The sequence below is a fragment of the Hydra viridissima genome, unplaced genomic scaffold, assembly GCF_058129835.1.
Source record: "Hydra viridissima isolate aposymbiotic clone 2 unplaced genomic scaffold, HvirCarnegie_v1 scaffold_3, whole genome shotgun sequence".
Taxonomy (NCBI): domain Eukaryota; kingdom Metazoa; phylum Cnidaria; class Hydrozoa; order Anthoathecata; family Hydridae; genus Hydra; species Hydra viridissima.
The window spans coordinates 11860846-11879316 of record NW_028324302.1 but is presented as its reverse complement, the minus strand read 5'-3'; the positions used below and the strand labels follow the sequence as shown (position 1 = coordinate 11879316).

At 29.7% G+C, this 18471-nt stretch overlaps 1 protein-coding gene and 2 long non-coding RNA genes across 3 annotated transcripts; all 3 read left to right on the top strand.

The window, feature by feature from the left end:
* Positions 1–890: 890 nt before the first annotated feature.
* LOC145180521 (cysteine and histidine-rich domain-containing protein 1-like) lies at positions 891–6693 on the top strand. The gene is made up of 13 exons (XM_090081482.1): positions 891–1075; positions 1153–1202; positions 1562–1618; positions 1767–1847; positions 2293–2354; positions 2443–2546; positions 2652–2710; positions 5475–5545; positions 5658–5763; positions 5899–5924; positions 6046–6142; positions 6363–6428; positions 6514–6693. The coding sequence occupies exons 1-13, from the start codon at positions 1009–1011 to the stop codon at positions 6622–6624; spliced, it is 957 nt and encodes a 318-aa protein (XP_089937608.1). The 5' UTR covers positions 891–1008; the 3' UTR covers positions 6625–6693.
* Positions 6694–6947: 254 nt separating this feature from the next.
* On the top strand, positions 6948–8578 carry LOC149891027 (uncharacterized). The gene is made up of 2 exons (XR_016450634.1): positions 6948–7018; positions 8476–8578. It is a non-coding gene; the product is annotated as an uncharacterized LOC149891027 (long non-coding RNA).
* A 7125-nt stretch (positions 8579–15703) lies between these two features.
* On the top strand, positions 15704–17981 carry LOC149891026 (uncharacterized). Its single transcript, XR_016450926.1, has 4 exons — positions 15704–15847; positions 16408–16462; positions 16557–16658; positions 17894–17981. It is a non-coding gene; the product is annotated as an uncharacterized LOC149891026 (long non-coding RNA).
* Positions 17982–18471: the final 490 nt, after the last annotated feature.

Here is an 18471-nt window from a genome sequence, read left to right as displayed (position 1 = left end):
GATGTTGAAACTTCAGCATCTGATAAGTCACTAGCTGAAGTGTTGTTCATGTCATGCATTGATATTGAGCATCCATGAAGCCAAACGTATTAGAACTGTGAATCTCTCCAAAGCATGACTGGACATTGTGAGTGGAAAGCCTGGGTATGTGATTTGTTTTTTGGTCTAAAGTAACTATCAGTGACATTACCTTTCGATTCTCAAATAACCATAGGAACTGCAAAAGACGTTGACTTTTAAAATAATTCTTAAGTTTGTTACATTTTTAAATTTATGTTGACTGTATTGTATTTGACAAAGGGAGCCCATAGTTTTTCTTGTTCAACAACTTTAAATTGTCCATTGAAGAGTTGCATTCATTTAGTGTGCATTTCAGTTGTTCAGTGTTCATTCAAAGTGCTTGACTTTACATCTTCAAGACATGATGAAGCAACTATCTATTAATAATATTATAATATCTGCAAATTAAAATAACATTTTTTGAGCATAACTAAGCATAAAAGATATTCTTGGGGAAGGTAATATGATCAGTAAATGACTTAGGGGGAAACTAAGAAGGGTTTGTCATTCGTCATGTAGTAATTCTAGGCAGTAAATTGTCTCAATCCTCTCAGAGTATCATGCCTACCTATGTTCCCATAGCAAATATTAGCATTAAAATTTTAAGGTTTCCTTTTTCTTTGCATAAAAAAGAAAAAAAGAAAAGAAACAGATTTGGAATATGTTCATAGAAATCTATTAGTAAAAGCTTTCAGATTTTAGGAAGCAAAAATCTTGTTGACCTGTGTATTCAATTAGGTTTCTTAAATTTTGAAATTTGTGATTGCTTAATTGTAACCTTAACCCATTTCACAATGAATGTACTCAATGACTTTTATTAAAATTATATTTTTGTGTAATTTTGAACTGAGTATTAAATGCAAATCAATCTATGCAAGAATCTCACAGATCAGGTAAAGATTTATCTTAATACTTGGTTCAAAATTGTTTCATAGAGAAAGAAATATAATGAGTGAGCTAATCTGCTACAATAAAGGGTGTAATAAAAAGTTCCTTGAAGAAGAAAATAATGAAGGTATTTAAAATTTTCTGCTAGTGTGTAAACATGAAATAATGTTTTTTAATCTATATTCTTTTTAATCTATATTACAGAAGTATGTCAGTTTCATCCTGGAATTCCAGTGTTCCATGATGCTTATAAGGTTAGCTGTTTTGATTCATTATTAAGCTTTTTCCTTCTACCTGATAGTGGAAAGCATCTAATAATGGTGGTGATTTTTAAAATATAGAATGTAATAATCTATAATAATTGTATTTTTTGTAGACTTAGATCATTGTATTTAATGTAGACTTTTTTACCAATTTAAAAATGAAATTTACTTATATTTAATGTTTTGTAATAGAGTTACAAGTTACAATTACAGTTTATTTTTTATAAGGATTAAAATAAGTTTAACAAATATCTTTTTTTGTATGTTTAAATGAATTACAATTTAACAACACTTTTTTCATTGAATATTCTTTCTAAAATGAATATATTTTTCACAATATTCTTATTCAGGGTTGGTCTTGCTGTAAAAAAAAATCTACAGATTTTACTGAATTTTTAAGTATAGCTGTAAGTTGCTGTTATTATTTTTAAATATTTAAATAGTATTCATGGATGCTGTTATCATTGTTTATCTTCTTTTGACTAATAGTCTCAATATTTCAAATCAATTAATGATTTTCTTTGAATTTGTTTAAATAACAAAACTGGTCTGTAGGGCTGCACTAAAGGTAAGCATAATCCAGTAAAACCTGAGACTCCGAAGAAGATACTGGAAAAACCAATGGAGATAGGTGAGGTAGGAATACGTTTACAGAGGTGAGAATTAGGTTTTTTTATTGTTTTGTATTTTATGCCTAAAGTTTCATGAAGATTAAATAGTAAAAAAAATGATGCATAATATGTAGAACAAGAAATATGTTGTCAGTTGTTGTTGATGCTAACAAGTGAATAATGTTTTCAACTGTAAAAAAACAAATGTTCTCCATGTGGTGTATTGTACTACATGGTGATATTTGGTAAAGCAGACAAAATAAGTTTATATTCTTGCATACTCATTTATCTTCTAATTTGTTAGGAAGCTGTTATTCTTGTTGTTTCAAAAAAAATTTCTAAAGTTTTTTTTTTTACAATATCATTACCATTTTTTCCATGAAAAAAATTAACATGTTGTTTGTTCTTACTTTACAAAGTATTTTTGGTATATTTTAAACATCCTGTATTTTTTTTTATGATTTTTCTAGATTATAAAAGAAAGCATAAACAGTTTGCCAAAAAAAAATATAGTCACTACTGAAAGACCAAAGTAAAAAAATACTTTCTTAGATGGTATAATTTTGAATTATGCAAATAAGAAAAGCTTTCTATTTATAAAAAACTTTTTATTATTTTAGTGATGATTTACCAAAAATCAAACTAAATTATTCTATAAGTGCCTCACTTAAAACAGCATTAGAGAATAGTAAAGAGAGGCAAGCTGCCCAAATGAAAATTGGGGGTAAATCTTTTTGATTTTTTTTTTTATCAAATTTTTAATTTGCTGATTTATTTCTTAGCTGATAGCAGTGATATGAAATTTCTAATTTGCTGATTTGTTTCTTAGCTGATAGCAGTGATATAATTCAGCCTGGTGCTCCTTGTAAGCATAATACATGTAATACAGTAAGTCATAATGCTTTACAGTAATTTCATAAATTTTGGATCAATGCATAATTAATGTGGCTTTTTTTCAACAAACATTACTCATCAAAAAAACCAACAACATTTAACAAAAGCATATTTAAATGATTGTTCTGGAGCTTATTCATCATCTACTTCAATTACGACTTCCTGTTTTGCTTAGCAGTTGGTTGATTTCATAGGCAAAGAAGTTACAATCTTATGGGCAATCCATTTTTTGACTGCAGTCACCATAAACTTTGTTTGAAAGTCAATTTTTCAGCAATTCATGGACATGGCTGTAGGCCCTTCTGTGGGGGATAATGGCAAATGAGAAAGTAGTTCCCAGCACTAATTGGCAATAGAAGGTTTTGTCAAACAACATGACCTTCAATATTTAAAGACCCATTATCATGATGGAAGATGATATGGTTCTTTTTGTGGGCCCTTTTCATGTTGATTACAATATGAATACATTCAAGTTGAGCCAGATAGGCATCTCTGTTAATATTTTATTGTTATTTGCTAGTTTTGTTCAGAATTTGTTGAAATGCAAACCTTATTTCTTTCAAAGGGAAGGCACATTCATTCCCAGTCACAGGGTTCTTTAAAAGTTTGTTCATTTCTCTGCAGCAAATCAGCAAAAATTTGGACACATTTTGCTTCATTGTAAATTTTGTAGAGGACCTGTCCAACCAATTTCTATACTTTCTTGAGATTTTTAAGATGATAAAGGTAGTCGAATAGTCTACATTGAAGTTTTTGGCCTACATTCTCTTTAACAATATAAGGTTCTCTTCAATGTCTCTGCAATAAAGTTGCAATAGTTATGCAGTGACCCATTAAATGAAACACTTTATTGTTTTTTAAAGACTTACCATTTTTTAAATTATATATTAGAGGTGGTAACTGATTAGCATTTAATTGAATAAAAAAAGCAAATTTTTAGTCAATTAATTTACCATATTAAAGTTTAAAAAATTTGGCATTTTTTTAACAATAAATTGGAATTAATTTTACTTTTTAAATGCTGAGAAATGCAAGCAAATAGTAAATTTTTATTGTGGCAATACAAACAGCCTGGACCCAATTTACTATGCTTTTGAAAAATTTTACCTTAAGTTTGGAAACATTTTTTTTTTTTTTTTTCAGAAAATAAATAAAAATCAATATTTAAGTGCAATCATTGTTTAGTTGAACTTAAATTCTTTTTATCAACTTCAAGTTTCTTGTATTATTTAGAGCACAAACATAAAATTTTGCCAACTAAAATTGTTTCAAAAAAAGTCAAAATACACCCATAAGTTTGATAACAGAACAAGGTAACAAAACTAAAGAATTGTTAGTTGTTTAACAGCTGTAGATTGTATTCCTTTTGCTACTTTAGCCAATAGTAAAGATATTAAAAATTGCTGGGAAGCTCAAAGATTAAAAATCCCTGATATTTGTCATATTACTAAGACAATTGTTATGAACTATGAAAATTAAATGAAGTTAAAAATTGCTTAAGAACTTCAGCAAAAATTAAATGGAGAAAGATTTTTATTATCTCTTGATGAATGGAATCTTGCAGTATATGCTAGTTCTTATAAGAAAAAAAGCCTAGCAATAAAAACAAGGATGCTGGAATGAAAAAAGAAACAGCTCTGTTGGCGAGGGAATCCAGTTTAATGAGGACTATGGTATTCCATATCAAAGGTTCATAAACCAATTAAAAATGGTATTCTACGAACCATTTGTAGAACTGAAGCTTGTTCTATATACTAAAACAAGATTCTCTAATCAGTATGTTAAAACATTTTTTGTAATTAAAAAATTTTACTGGAAAAGCTCTTGTGGATATATCCAGAACAGATTTGACTTTAAAAGAAGAAGAAATAAAACACATTTCTGATATTTTCAAAGCTCTTGATATTTTAGAGTTAAATGTTATGGCATTAGGGAGACTGTGATCTGATAAAATCTAACAAAATTATTTTGTTTTTACTGTAAAATCTTAGCAAAATATTAGTAACTTAGGTCAAAATTTATATACTGTTATCTCTGAGAGAATTAAAGAAGAATTTATGTTTTTGGTTTATTTTGCTAGTTAGATAATTTTAATGACTATAAATCAGATTCAGAATTACCAAATGATCTTTTAAAAACCTAGATAGAAATTAAATTGTTAAAATAGGAAGTGAAACTTATGCTTATTTCTACATGAGAATAACCAAACAAAAAGTGAACTAAAAGTGGAAGCAGCATTTGAGTTTAAATGCACTTCTAATATAAAATGAGGAAAAAACTAAAGCTGAAGAATTATCAGAAAATATCTCACCTACAACTTCATTATTAGAAAAAACTAAAGGACTAACTTGTAATTCATCCCCTCAAGAAATTTTAACTTGTATTAAACATGAAGTAGCAGTACTTGAAAGTACTGAAAAAAGGCCAAGCTTTTTAGAAAGATTTACAATTTTAAGTTTTCCCTTGTCTTCTATTGAAGCAGAAAGAAGTTTTAGGGCTGCTGGTTTGTTTGCAAGCTAGTTTAAATGATGATACTATTAATAACTTATGTTTCTTAAAATCATATCTGACAAAAAAAGAAAAAGAAAACATTGACTAGCAATGAATTTTTGTAAATTTGTAAAAGTTCATTTTTGTTTAAATTGATTGAAAGTTTTCAAAAAAATTAATTGATAAATTTTGCTAAAATTAATCATTTATCGATATATAAATATATAATCGTTTATTGATATATAAATATGTTTTTTCCAAAAACTAGAAATATGTAAATGAAGCAAGCAATAATTCGGAATGCGTTTACCACCCGGGAACCGCCGTTTTTCATGAAGGGTAAGTTGATTGCTTGAGAATAATTTGAATAATTTAACATGCAAGTGTTACTTCTCCAATCAAATGATCACTTATTTACTATTTTTAAATAACCTTTGATTTATGATTTTAGATATAAATTCTGGACATGCTGTCAAAAGCGAACATCTGACTTTGATCAGTTTCTCAATCAGCTTGGTTGTGAAACTGGAAGACACGACTGGATGAAACCCAGAGAGGTAATGCTCTTAAGCTTATTGTGAAATCTAGACAATTGCAACATAATTCTAAATAGTCATAATTTAAAAATTTTGAAGATTTTTTCTGTCTTTCTACAATTATTAATCTTGTTTAATAGAAGCTTCTTTTTTTAGCTTGTTGAAAACAAGTCAAACTGTAGGTATGTTATGAAGTAATGATTGTGGGTAACGTTATGATTGCATATCTAAATTTTTCTAATACTTAATTGCATTGCTTATGGCATTGGTATATAAAAGAGGTTCTTATAAAAAAAAATTCAGATATGACTGGCATCAAACTGCTTCTGATGTCTTATTATCAATTTATGCAAAAGTTTCTGACCCAGAGAAATCTTTAGTGGAAGCTAACCCTACTGGGGTAATGATATATTCTTAAAAGTAACTTTTTATTTCCTATTTTTATCTATATATTTATCACTTATTTCTTGTATATATTTATAGTTTATATAATTTATGTTAATTTATGTAATATGTGCATTTAATTTAGTATGTTAAGTGTATTTAATTAGTGTATTAAATATTATTTTTATACTTTTACCTAATTTGTATAAGTTATTTATAATTTATGTGACTTTTAGGTTTCCATTTCTATAGCATTCAATGGAGGTACAAACTTGTTTGATTTAGAGCTTAAATTAAATGGGGTAGGTGTTGTTTGTTGTGTGCTAAAATGTGTTCAGTTTATTTTTTACTGTGTATTAAACAGCTTTTCTATGCAAATTCATTAAGGTGATTATTCCAGAGAAAAGTTCAGTAGAGTATCTGGGTACGAAAGTGGAGCTCAAATTAAAGAAAGCCGACTCAATAAGCTGGCCAAAACTGGAATTCTCTCCGAATTGAACTTCGTTTTTTCGAATTTTATTGTATAGATAATTCGAATTTAATTGGATAGATAATTTCTTTATTCAATGTTTATGACTTCGTTTGCAGTCATTCTTTGTCGGATCTTTTTAATGCATACTTGATTTACATTCAAAATTTGATCCATGGCCTACTTAAATACACGGCCTTCTTTTCTGCTTAAATCGAAAAAAAATAGAAGGCCAGTTTGAAAATCGTATATTCTGCCGGATGGACAAACTTTCTCAAATCAATTTTAATTATCGCGATATAAATTTAAAGTAAGCATATCTGGCCCAGGATGAAAATTTTTACGTTGGCTAGCTTAATCTAAACTCTACTTAACTTTGAATACTTAATTGTGGCTTCTTTTTGATATTAGATAATAATTATGGTTAATAAATGCTTTTTATTATGGTTGCACCTCTAATTATATTTGTTGTAAAGTAGTCCCAGTTTTTTGTTTTCCAGAGTACAATGATTTGAGAAAGACAGGTTATATTTGGCAATAGAAATTTTGGGACTGTCAGTACTGTGCAAGAAATAAAAGTACACAAATTCTCAAAAATTAGCTTCAAAAGTATAAAAAAACTCTACCACAAACTGATTAAAAATGAAACAAAATATTTTCAATTTTCTCTGTGTCTTTTTTTAAACGCAACAATGTTATCTGCAACAATCGAATCCCTGACTCTCTTTCTGGTGTTTTTAAAATAAATATTTGAAATAACAATCTGTATAATTTCTTTTCCATGACTTTGATGGTTTGTACATAAAAATGGCTGATACCCTTCTCTCCAAAAACTAACTTTGCTGCTTTACAGTGTTGCATTTGAGACTGATAAATAATATCAAAAATGTAATCTATCATAGCAAAACTGTCAAAGACATATTCTAAAATCAGTACTGATAGAGTTGTTAGCCCACCTCTGGACAATTTATTTAAATAATTATGATCGGTTGACTCCTGATGAAAATGTTTTGTACAAAGCAATTTGCAACATACTCAAAACTTCTTAATCAATATTTTGGTAATAAAACCAGCAACGTAACTGGCAACTTCATGAGAACCATCCAATAAAGTCACACTATCAAAATCTCATTGATTTTCTCCATCAAGGATCTAACATGTTATATATCTTCTTTTATTTGGATTATACTCTCACAATAAATAACATCTTTCAAACTGACAAGGAATCTCCTACCGCCCAATTGACAGTATTATCATCTTTTTTTTTACCATGTGTATCAAGTAATTTTGTAAAAGAAGAAACATTTGAAGCATGATTGCCACAAACAACACCTTGAACATTAAAACTATTTTTTATTAAAAATTCAATCAGGTTAAGAATTTCAGACTTTAACCAGTCACTGTTCAATTTTACAATTGGAATTGCTATGACAACACAGGAGATATTTTCTTTCAAACCAACAATCATGAAAGAAACAATGCTTCTATAACATCTGTTTTCCTCACTAATCTCAGTTAAATTGCCACCAGAATATTCAGCACATGGTTACAGATACATTTCATCAAAAACTATTATAAGATCTTTTGATAAGCTCCCATTTTCATGTAGCAACTTCAAAACTTTCATAGAATCTATTTCACCTGATTTAAGCTTGCCTAACAATGATATAGATGGGAGTGGGAATTCCTTTAGCAGTAAATGATAAGTTTGCAGTGATGTGTACTGCAACATCAATTGAAATTAAAAAACATTTGAAGAATAAATTTTTTTTTTTTTGTTTGGTGACTTTTGACTTCTTCAAGAATAGAAGACAACTTTTCTTTTTCTGTGCTAATATGTGAATTGAGGTTTTCCAGTATACTCCTTCTTTTTAACATAGATTGGTGGGTTACTCTGAACCAAGGTGATAAGGAAACTGGAAAATTTTTATAAAAAAGTTGGACATGTAAATTTTTGTTGATGCGAATAGAATCAGCAACTTCAGGTATGTGTAGTTCATTTTGAATAATATTATGGAATACAACACAATCATCAAATTTGGAAAATAAATATCCTGCTGGTGAATCAACAGCTGAAAGAGAATTAACATCTTTAATAATATCCTTTGATAAGAATTTCTGAAATTCATCTTCTTGAAATATTCTTTTAGTTGGTGATTTTCTTGGTCCAGTTATAACTGGAAGAGAAGCATTTGCTATGCTAGCAGGGTATATTGTAGGAACAGGCTTCAAAATCGTTTTGCTAATGCTCTTTTATGTATGACTTTTTTTTCAGAGTGTTTTAAACAGATCACAGATGATTTTGTGACAGTCTAGAAATTTCTATTTACAAATCTAATCCATAGCTTTCTTAAATCATAATCTTTTGGAAAACCAAAAACTGAAACTACTTCACCACCAAGATAATTGGAGGTACAACCAACAGCACAGCATTTATTAACCATAATTACTATTTGTTAATAAAAAGAAGCTACAATCAAGTGTATGAGGTTTAGTTGATGTAAAGATTTGGGAAACGCTCAAGTTTTTCTCCTATGCCGGATTTACTTATTTAAAATTTATAGCGCAATATTTAAAATATGTTTAGAAAGTTTGTCCATCCTACAGAATATACATTTTTTAAACTGGCCTTCTATTTTTTTTCGATTTAAGCAGAAAAGAAGGCCGTGTATTTAAGTAGGCCATGATTTGATCTAAAAAAACTTTTTTTTTAAAGATTTCATTTTGTTATTGTAAAAATCCGTTTCTTTTAAGCAAAACAAAACTTTCTTTGAAAAATTTAATCGTCTTTATTCATAAAGTTTCGGTTGTCAGTTAAGCCCTATGCATTACTTTCATATTTTCCCAGTATATTAAAAATTTTTTTTCGTGTAATTATTAGTAAAAAAAGTAAATTTTTTTTCGGTGAAATAATTTTTTTCCTTATTTTTTCCGTTAAGAAGTCTTTTGATTGTTTGACAAAGATAACTGGTATTCATACGTCTAGTACAAAATTTTAGGTTTCTCAGTAGAAAGCTGTCGTACCAATTGGAAGTAGTATTGCCCAGCTCTGCTTAGAAGTACTACAAAAACAAATTGTCTTTCATTGCAAGACAAAGTTTTACGAAAAGATGAAGTTGCGAATATTAGGAAAATTTCGTAGACGAAGGTTTCAAATTTTTAAAGTTTTTATACTGCGAAGTTTTTTTCGAAGCTTCGTCTTAACGAAGGTTTAGATTTTCTGAAGTCAACTTCGGTTACAGAATTTTACGAAGGTTTTGCGAGTATTCGTTTTTATTTGAAATCTTTTTATAAATTTGCAAGCTTCATAAGACTTCGCTTTTCCGACCCGCCTAAATTGAAAGGAATGTGTCTGTTAATTTCATTACCAAAAAAAATGCAGTTTTACTGTTAAACAAAAAGAAAAAGTTAAAAAAAAAAAGAAAAATTTTCTAAAAAAATGCACGCGTCCATTTCATATACTTGTTCAAACTTAATTTTAAAAAATATCCATTTCGTAGATTTGTTCAAATTCACTTATATTATGGTGAGGAAGACTCTTCTTCATGAACTGGAGTCACTGTTACTGAGACTAGGTACATCCAGTTCTATTGTATTGCTGCTGGGTCTAGTTTCTTCTTCAATTTTTTTTTTACTTTTTTTCTTTGCACAAAATCGCCATGGTTTTTGGCCTTTACTTTGTGCTTGTGGTTTAGAAACTTCAAAAAGTTTTTCTTTTCTTTTCTTAAAGACGAAATTTTTAGTGATTTCAGACAAACCAATGTTTGTAGTTTTGCAGAAAACGTCAAATTTCAAACATTGTATGAACTTATATGAAGCTTTATTGTGAGTTTAGATGTTTTATATATAAATTTAAACAATACTTTTCAACTTCAATAAAATTTTGAACAAAGTTCATAAGTCGTTTGTCTGTTAAAAATCTCTGCGGTATCATTTTTTTGCTTTACAGGTAAACGTACTGCAAAAACCACACAAAAAGCACTTTTCAATATTTTTTTATCCTTTGCTTTTGCGGAAAGCTGTTGAAGTATGTGTACCTAAATAAGTACCCAAAAACAACATTGATGTTTTCAAAACAACATTTTTTACATGTAAATAAAAAGAGGTAGTAAAATTTTTTATCGAATGTGAGAGACTATGAGGTCTTCAAGACTGGACATTCACGATTCAATTACGACGGTTTGATGTATATGCTTTCTGACCAATTTTTCCTCAGGACACTACTGGCATTACTTAGTTGCTCGATCAGGTTAATAAAACTGTTCATCACGATTACAGAAATTCTAAGAATTCTCTTTTCAACTCAATCTAATCATTCATTAGGGTTTTATGAACTCTCTTAATTGCTCGCTTCTTCTCAAGTAATATATGTGATATATGTGATATATGTGATATATGGTAGAAATGGGTATTAAAAAAAGTTCTTGTTTCAAATGCAAAAAGAGTTTAACACTTTTTACCTTAATTATTGCAACAAAATAAATTTGAACAAACAGGTGAATGCATTCGATTTTTAGATAAACATATTAATGTGTGTTAAAAAAAACAACAATTAGAAATGTGATTTTGTGATTGTTTTTTTACTATATGTGTAAAATCTCGAGGATTGAAAACTGATCTATTTACTTTGGAGAAACTATGTTTTTAAGCTAATAAAAAAATAGAAGAGTCGTGCCTAAGCTGCTCCACCAACAGAATATATAATAAAAAAGAGGTCTGTGGAGAGCACATACCAATAAACTAACCATTAACAATAATGACAATAATTAAGTTTCAATTGCCACATTTAATAAATTCCATTAACAATGATGAAATAATAAATGTCACTTTCAACATATTCCTTTACAATAATTAAATTATTACTGTCACTTTTAACTATATGATCCATTAAGAGTGTTCTACCAAAATACGATAATCTGGGTCTGGTCAAGCTATTAAAAACTTCATACCAAGACATTCTATTGTACCTAGTTTTTGTCCTTCAATCAAGTAGCAAGAAGCAAGATGCAAGAAGCAAGAAGCTCCGCTTTAACCTTTGACTAAATCAAGTCTTTTATCATTGAGCCATATTCATCTTTTTTATCAGGTCATTTAGCTGTATTCCTCTTTTTCATCAGATCATTGAGTCATATTCATTTTTTGCAGACTTTATTCCATTTTGTAGAGGAACAAGAACATGAAATATATTGTCATGAGCTCTTATTGGTCATTGAGCTAACTGTTGTTAGCAAAGATATTCTTGTATACATTCTTCAAAGTTAATCCACAGGTAATAACTATTCAGAAATAGAAATCCTTGTGGTAATCACGGGACTCAGAGATTGTAGTGTGACTAATTCATCTACTTTACTTAGCTATGTAATTTAGCTTCGAAGTATTTTGAAGTGTAACAAACACTTTTTGCGTGTTTTTTGAACCCGGATTACTTGTTACCGAATACTAGATTTCCTTTTTGATAAGTCATTGGATAAATTTATTTTTTTCTTTTTTCAATTTTTAAGTATGTATTAAGTCGGAAAAAAAGTTATTTCGCACTTGCACCCATTGCCAATGGATTTCATTAAAACATGGGAAGTTCTATAATTTTCTAGAATGTTCACTTTGTTTGAATGCATCAACGTTACATTATTTTCTAGAAATTTCTACACAATGGGTACAGGTGATTCACTTGACAATAAATGTCAGATCAGAAATCCTATATCCACACTGCATCTCATATGAGTTCCAGTTCGGTCATTCCGCCGGTGAGGTCAAACACTACATATACCAAGCCCAAAGCAGTATATCACCAATCGCACTTGTCAAATTTGGTTTCAACGCTTTCATTCCAAGGACTTCAAATTCGAGGACCAAACAAAGGTCACGTTTTCCAACTGAAGTTGATAGTAGCCTCCACACCCCGATATTCTCACACATCAGGGCCGTACGGTCTTCATTTATTAGGAAAGGTTTTAAAGTGGAGATTTGGTTTCCACACAATGGGATACAGTATGATAAGAGTATGTTATTGGATCTGTACATTCTTGTTCTCCAAAAAGCGACGTTTAGACTAGCTAGATCACTTAACTATTGGAGATGAGGCTGACTATTACCATGGACCTATAAGAGATGGACGTGCAACCTATTGTTTTATTTGCGAACCATGCTCATTGCGCATTGTTCCAAATCTTTTGTTTCAAACAATAGAAATTAAATTATATTGAAGTCTGTCGGGTTCGTCGAAAAAGTTTGGTCTTGCCTTACCAGTCACATGAACTTCCTTAAAGTTATTCAAGATAACAGCAATAGAATCAGGTTTTAAGCTTAATTTTATATAGCTAGACATTCTTAACATTTTAAGAAATAACGCTGATAATAATATAGAAATTGAGATCATTTGCTTAACTATTTTAGTACATGTATAACTAGAGATATAATAAATAATACAAAATATCAAATAGTTTTGTAGCTACCTAAAGCGCTATGGTTTCATGTCCAGGGAACTACTCCATCTATTATATTGCTGTAGACTTCTTGTTTGAATATTATAGAATTTCCCATTTTTATGTTTAACAACAGAAATATATACATTTAAGGATAAATAACTTATACATAAAATTAATGTAAATACAACATAGAAAAAAATAATTTGTCACAGTTTTAAAGAATTTAGCAAAGCAAATTTATGGCTAACCGCGAGAATAACTAAGTATTTAATTTTAACATAACATGATTTACCAGCTATATATAAACTAATTTTTATTTTACAAAAACAAATGGGTTATTATGTGCTTTTTATGACAAATGAAATAATATATGAAATATGAAAAACGAAAACATGAAATATCTGGCCGTATTTTGCAAGATAATTATAAATTTGAATAAATTTTAAAAGGTTTTGCTATATCAAATGAAATATAAAAAAGCCCATTAGAAAATACACCTATAAAAAAATAATGCATAGTGGAATATATATTATGGAGCTTATAGAGTAGTCGAGGCAATAAATGGCAACATATCGGAAAAAATACTCAAAAAATACACAAAATTAAGCCTGATGAATGAAGTACCAAGGAGTTGAATGAAACCAGACCTTGCCAAAAAATTTTATTTAAGCTTTTTTATATTTCGCTATACTTTTTTTAGTCATTTTACAAAATTATCCTTACAGCTCTATTTTATTATTGACGGAATTTTGTTTACACGAAAAAAGTTCCCAAATTTACAAATGTTTATCTTGGAAAAATGATGAAAATCTGTTCGTGCCGACAACTAATTTCCTTTACCTTTGTGTAAGTTGTTTAGTAATATGTCAACGCGTGAAGTAGCTACTTTATCCTGAACAGTCTTATTAAAAAAATGCTATAAAAGTTTAAACTAATACTACGTGATCAGAGTTTCTGTTTTAAAACTGTGGGCAGCCATTTTAATAGATTTTTTTGTTGACGAGTGAAAATTTAGAGTTTGTCGGAAACTCGCATGGCTCGCTGATTTCTGCGGCCTCTTTGATGTAAAACAATAGGTTGCACGTCCATCTCTTATAGGTCCATGCTATTACTGTCATCAATTGAAAAGACTCAGGAAGAAAGTCACTCAAACGCGGCCATAACACCAGAATAATTGTTTTCTGCATGACAATACGTGGCCACACTTGGCGAAATTTACATGTTACAAGCTTAAAGAGATGGGATAGAAGACTTTACTCAAACCGCCATATTCTCCAGACATCACTCCAAGTGGCTATTATCTTTTTCGTACCCCGAAAATTCACTCAAGAAAAGAGCTTTGAAGGTGTTTGATTACTCGAAGCCAACATTCATAAATTCTTCAAGGCACAACCAGGCAGCTTTTAAAAGATGGGATCCATTCCTTGCCTAATAAATAGAGATTTGTTATTGATAGTAATGCTGATTGTATTGTAGATTGACTGTGTTTATTCAGAGGATTGTTATGAAATAAACTATTTTGTGAAAATGCAAAAGAACTTTCTTTCCCACTTAACAATTATTGCACATGCACAATTATATTAAAAAATATTTACTCATCAGTAAAATTGATGAACCCGTTAGTAATTTTCTTTAAAACAGAATCTTTTTAAAGGGGACCCCATTTTTAGTCCTGAAAACTATTTTTGCAGTTCTATAAAGAAGTTCTTCGTGGTCTAGCCTAGTTAGCATTTTAGCCTCGAGGGGCAAAAGTTATGGAAGTTGACCGACATTGAACGATTTGCCGATATTAAGTCATTGCAAAGACTTTTCTTATAATGATCACCTGTACCTTAGTTTATGACATTTGATGAGCAAAATTTAGTAACATTTTCATTTATAATACTTAATCAATTTTTATGCATATTCAATGCAAGTTGTTACGGCTATAAATTGATAAAATAAAACATTGAAAAATCATGAAAATGTATTTCCTAAAAGAAATTTAAGATAAATGGGTGTCAGATTTAGTGTAAGGAGGTTTATCTTGAAATTCTTGCATGGGGGCCCAGAGTTTGAAGTTACTCCACTGCGTGTCGAGGCATCTTTTCGATGTTGGACTTAAGGTAAACAACTTTCCCATATTTTTGAAATCCGACTTTGATTAGCATCAGTGACTCAGTGACTTGCACTTAAAAAATCCTTTCGCTAGTAGAGAAATTACATGGCGAAGTATTTTCTTACATCTGGGAAAGAAACGGAATTATTTTTGCACGAGCTTCCCACCATTAAAGAGCGTTAGCACATGACAAATACAAGCCAGGGAACACGTTTCTATTGTCCAACTCTACTTTAATCTTTTATTCTCCTTCCGTGAATGAAAATTTTTCCGAAATCTTTAATATCATTTTTCAGCTTCATTGAAAACACGAACAGATTGTCTCATGCATTCTTGATTTGGATACATAGGAATGCAAGAAAATAAGTAAAAAGAAAAAAAAAAAAAGTTAAGAAAAAATTTTTTTTTTTTTAATTTGAGAATACGCGCGGTTGCAGAATTACGTCTAAGTACTTCCGTTGCACAGAACTTTTAGGTGTCTTTGCTTTCATACACGACCCTGCAAACAGTCAAGTCTGATTGTAGACACCCTCTTCCCTGTTTTAGGAGTTTAAATTTTAGATTTGACGGTGGAGAATATCATAAATTTGCACGGCAGTGGAGGCCTGAGAATGGGTTCCCTGGCCAGTGATAATAACGCGTCAGCCGACAAGGTCAATGAACTTTAACTTGTACATTTGAAATACCTCTTCATTTACGATGCCCGTCACAGTTTCTCCATTGATTAGGGTGAGTGATTACTATTTCCTATAATAATCGAAATTTGTCTACTTTAAAGTGATAGGAAGAGATTTTACTCTTTAAAGTATCAAAAAGAAATCCTCTTATATTTAAAGTATCTGATAGCAGAATAATTTTTAAGAAACCACCAGGCTTCATGTTGTGAATTGAACTTTTAGGATGTAATACAACTTGATTTTAGCTAACGTTCAGTTTATTGCAAAAGTACCAGCAACCTACTAAAGTTATAATATTTTCAAACTAAATCTTATGAGAAATGTTGATTGTTTAAAAATGCATCATTCTTACTACTTAAAGAGTGTTTGAGTGTTTGAATAAATATAACAAACTTCTTTTTTTATCATTTTTATTAATTTTGTATGAGTCTATCCATATAAACTTTTACTGGCTGGAGCTAAAACAAACTGAGTAATTACTATTTAAATACAAATCAATTAAAGATAATTAAAATTAATCTATCACTAGAAATTATTACATTAAATAATGTTAAAAAATACATCTACTAATATAACTATATTTAATCATGTGGAACATTTTTACTGTTTCAGGGTGCTCGCTGGTCTGCTTTACTCATTGGAATAAGCTATGGAAGCATACACAATCGTAAGTTTTTAAATTTACTATGAAGTTTTCAATTAATGTAATTTGCATTTTGACCTCTTAAGTCATAAATTAAAAATATAAATGTACCTCCCAGGAACCATAAGGAACAAGCGCAGAGAAGATGTTGCTCATCTTGAGAGAAAAGCAAAAGAAGAAGCTGAAGCAAAAGCAGCAAGAAAAGCTGCAGAAGATGCTGGTAGGTTGTTGTATAATTTTAGTCTAAAAGAATACATCTAGTAAAAGTTTAAAAATTTTTCTAATTTTTCTGATATTTTACTATCAGAATTAACCTAATTATGAATGTATTTATGGGTACTAATCCAAACAGGTTTTTGACCGTACATGGACAGACATCTATAGGCAGTATAATGTAATTAATGCTCTTGGTAAGCCATAGATCCAATATTTGTGGGTGCATTCTTGTGACTATTTTCTTCATCATTCTGTATAAATATGCCACCATACTGTTAACTTGAGGTTGATTGGGTACTCAAACGTCCAATTCTACATTCTGTTCTTCTACTTGTAGAACCTAAATTTGTTGTCCATCAGTAGACAAACTGGTAGTACAGAATCTCTTTGATTAAAGTGGTGAAAATCATTTACTGGTCATAACCATGCTTTATCTTCCATGATCCTATTTGAAAGATTACCTTGAGCCATACAAAGCATTACATTGTAGCTTAGCTAGCCTAGCATCGTAGCTTAGCCATGCCATTTGGTGGCACCAACCAATTTAATCAACTCATTTAGGTTCAATCAATTGAGCTTCTGAGCAATTCTTCCAGTTTTTAATGTGAGTGCAGATTGATTGCCACCATATAGTTATCACAAGTTTTGGCAACTGTTGGATTTAAATTGAGAAGATGCCACAGCTTTGTCATGAATGTAGGAGGCACATTGATTCCAAAGCACATCCAAAACAATACTTTTTACTATTCACTATTACTGTTTGCTATAGCCAAAGTTTTTGATCAGTATGAATTTGATCTAGTATCTTTGTATTGCCTATTCTACTTCAACAATGTAATTCATCATGACTGACATCCCTTTACTGTTTAACAAAATGTCCCCCCAAAATATTGAATTTGGTAATTTGTGTAGACCTGTTTTTTTTTTTTTTTTTTTTTGTCATATTTGTACAAAAAGCCAAAGTTAAATTACTTATATACTTTTTGGTACTAGAATTTGTACTCTATATGTATGCACCTTGTAGTTACTTTTAATATTACCATTTTACTTCCATCAAATGTTGCTCAAAATTCTTGATGTTTTCCATGATTCCCTTTATATTGTTTTGTTGGTTCCTTGGTCTTGCCTCTAGTTTTGTTTATTATTAAACTATGTTAAAGTTCTTCACAAAACTTTAGTTTGGTGCTGTAGTCGTTTTTTTATCTTTTGATTTGTAAAAAACTTATTTTTCTTTTTTAGCTTCAAGCATCTTCTCGTAAAGCATTTCAAAAAGTTGTATTACTTTCATGATGTACATTTTAACCAAATTATAAAGTTTTTTTTTTAATCCATTTTTATTATTAAAAACAAACATTTTTGCTGCTGAGAGTTTTTCTCTCTAACCTTTTTCATTTAGTTACATAAATGAGTAATGTTTAAAAAATCTGTTTCTAAAGAACATCAACTATGTATTTTTAATTATACTTAGGTTAAAAGCATGTGTTTTGAAGTTGGCAAAAAGAAGAAGTAAATAAAAACTCAATTAAAACCAAATTCTTCAATTATTGTTTAACAAGAAATGTACCAGTTTAAAATAAATAATGCGATGATAATATATAAACAAATATTTCATATGATAGTTCTAACTTAGGATAGTATGGGCATAAAGGCACTTTGCACCTCGACCAAACTAGTAATTCAGCATCTCACATTGCACCATCATTTCATTATCATCATCTCGCATTTTACCATCATTATCTCGCATTTTAGCATCATCATCTCACATTGCACCTCTGCTAAACTAGTAATTCAACATCTCGAAAATAGTAGAAAATCTT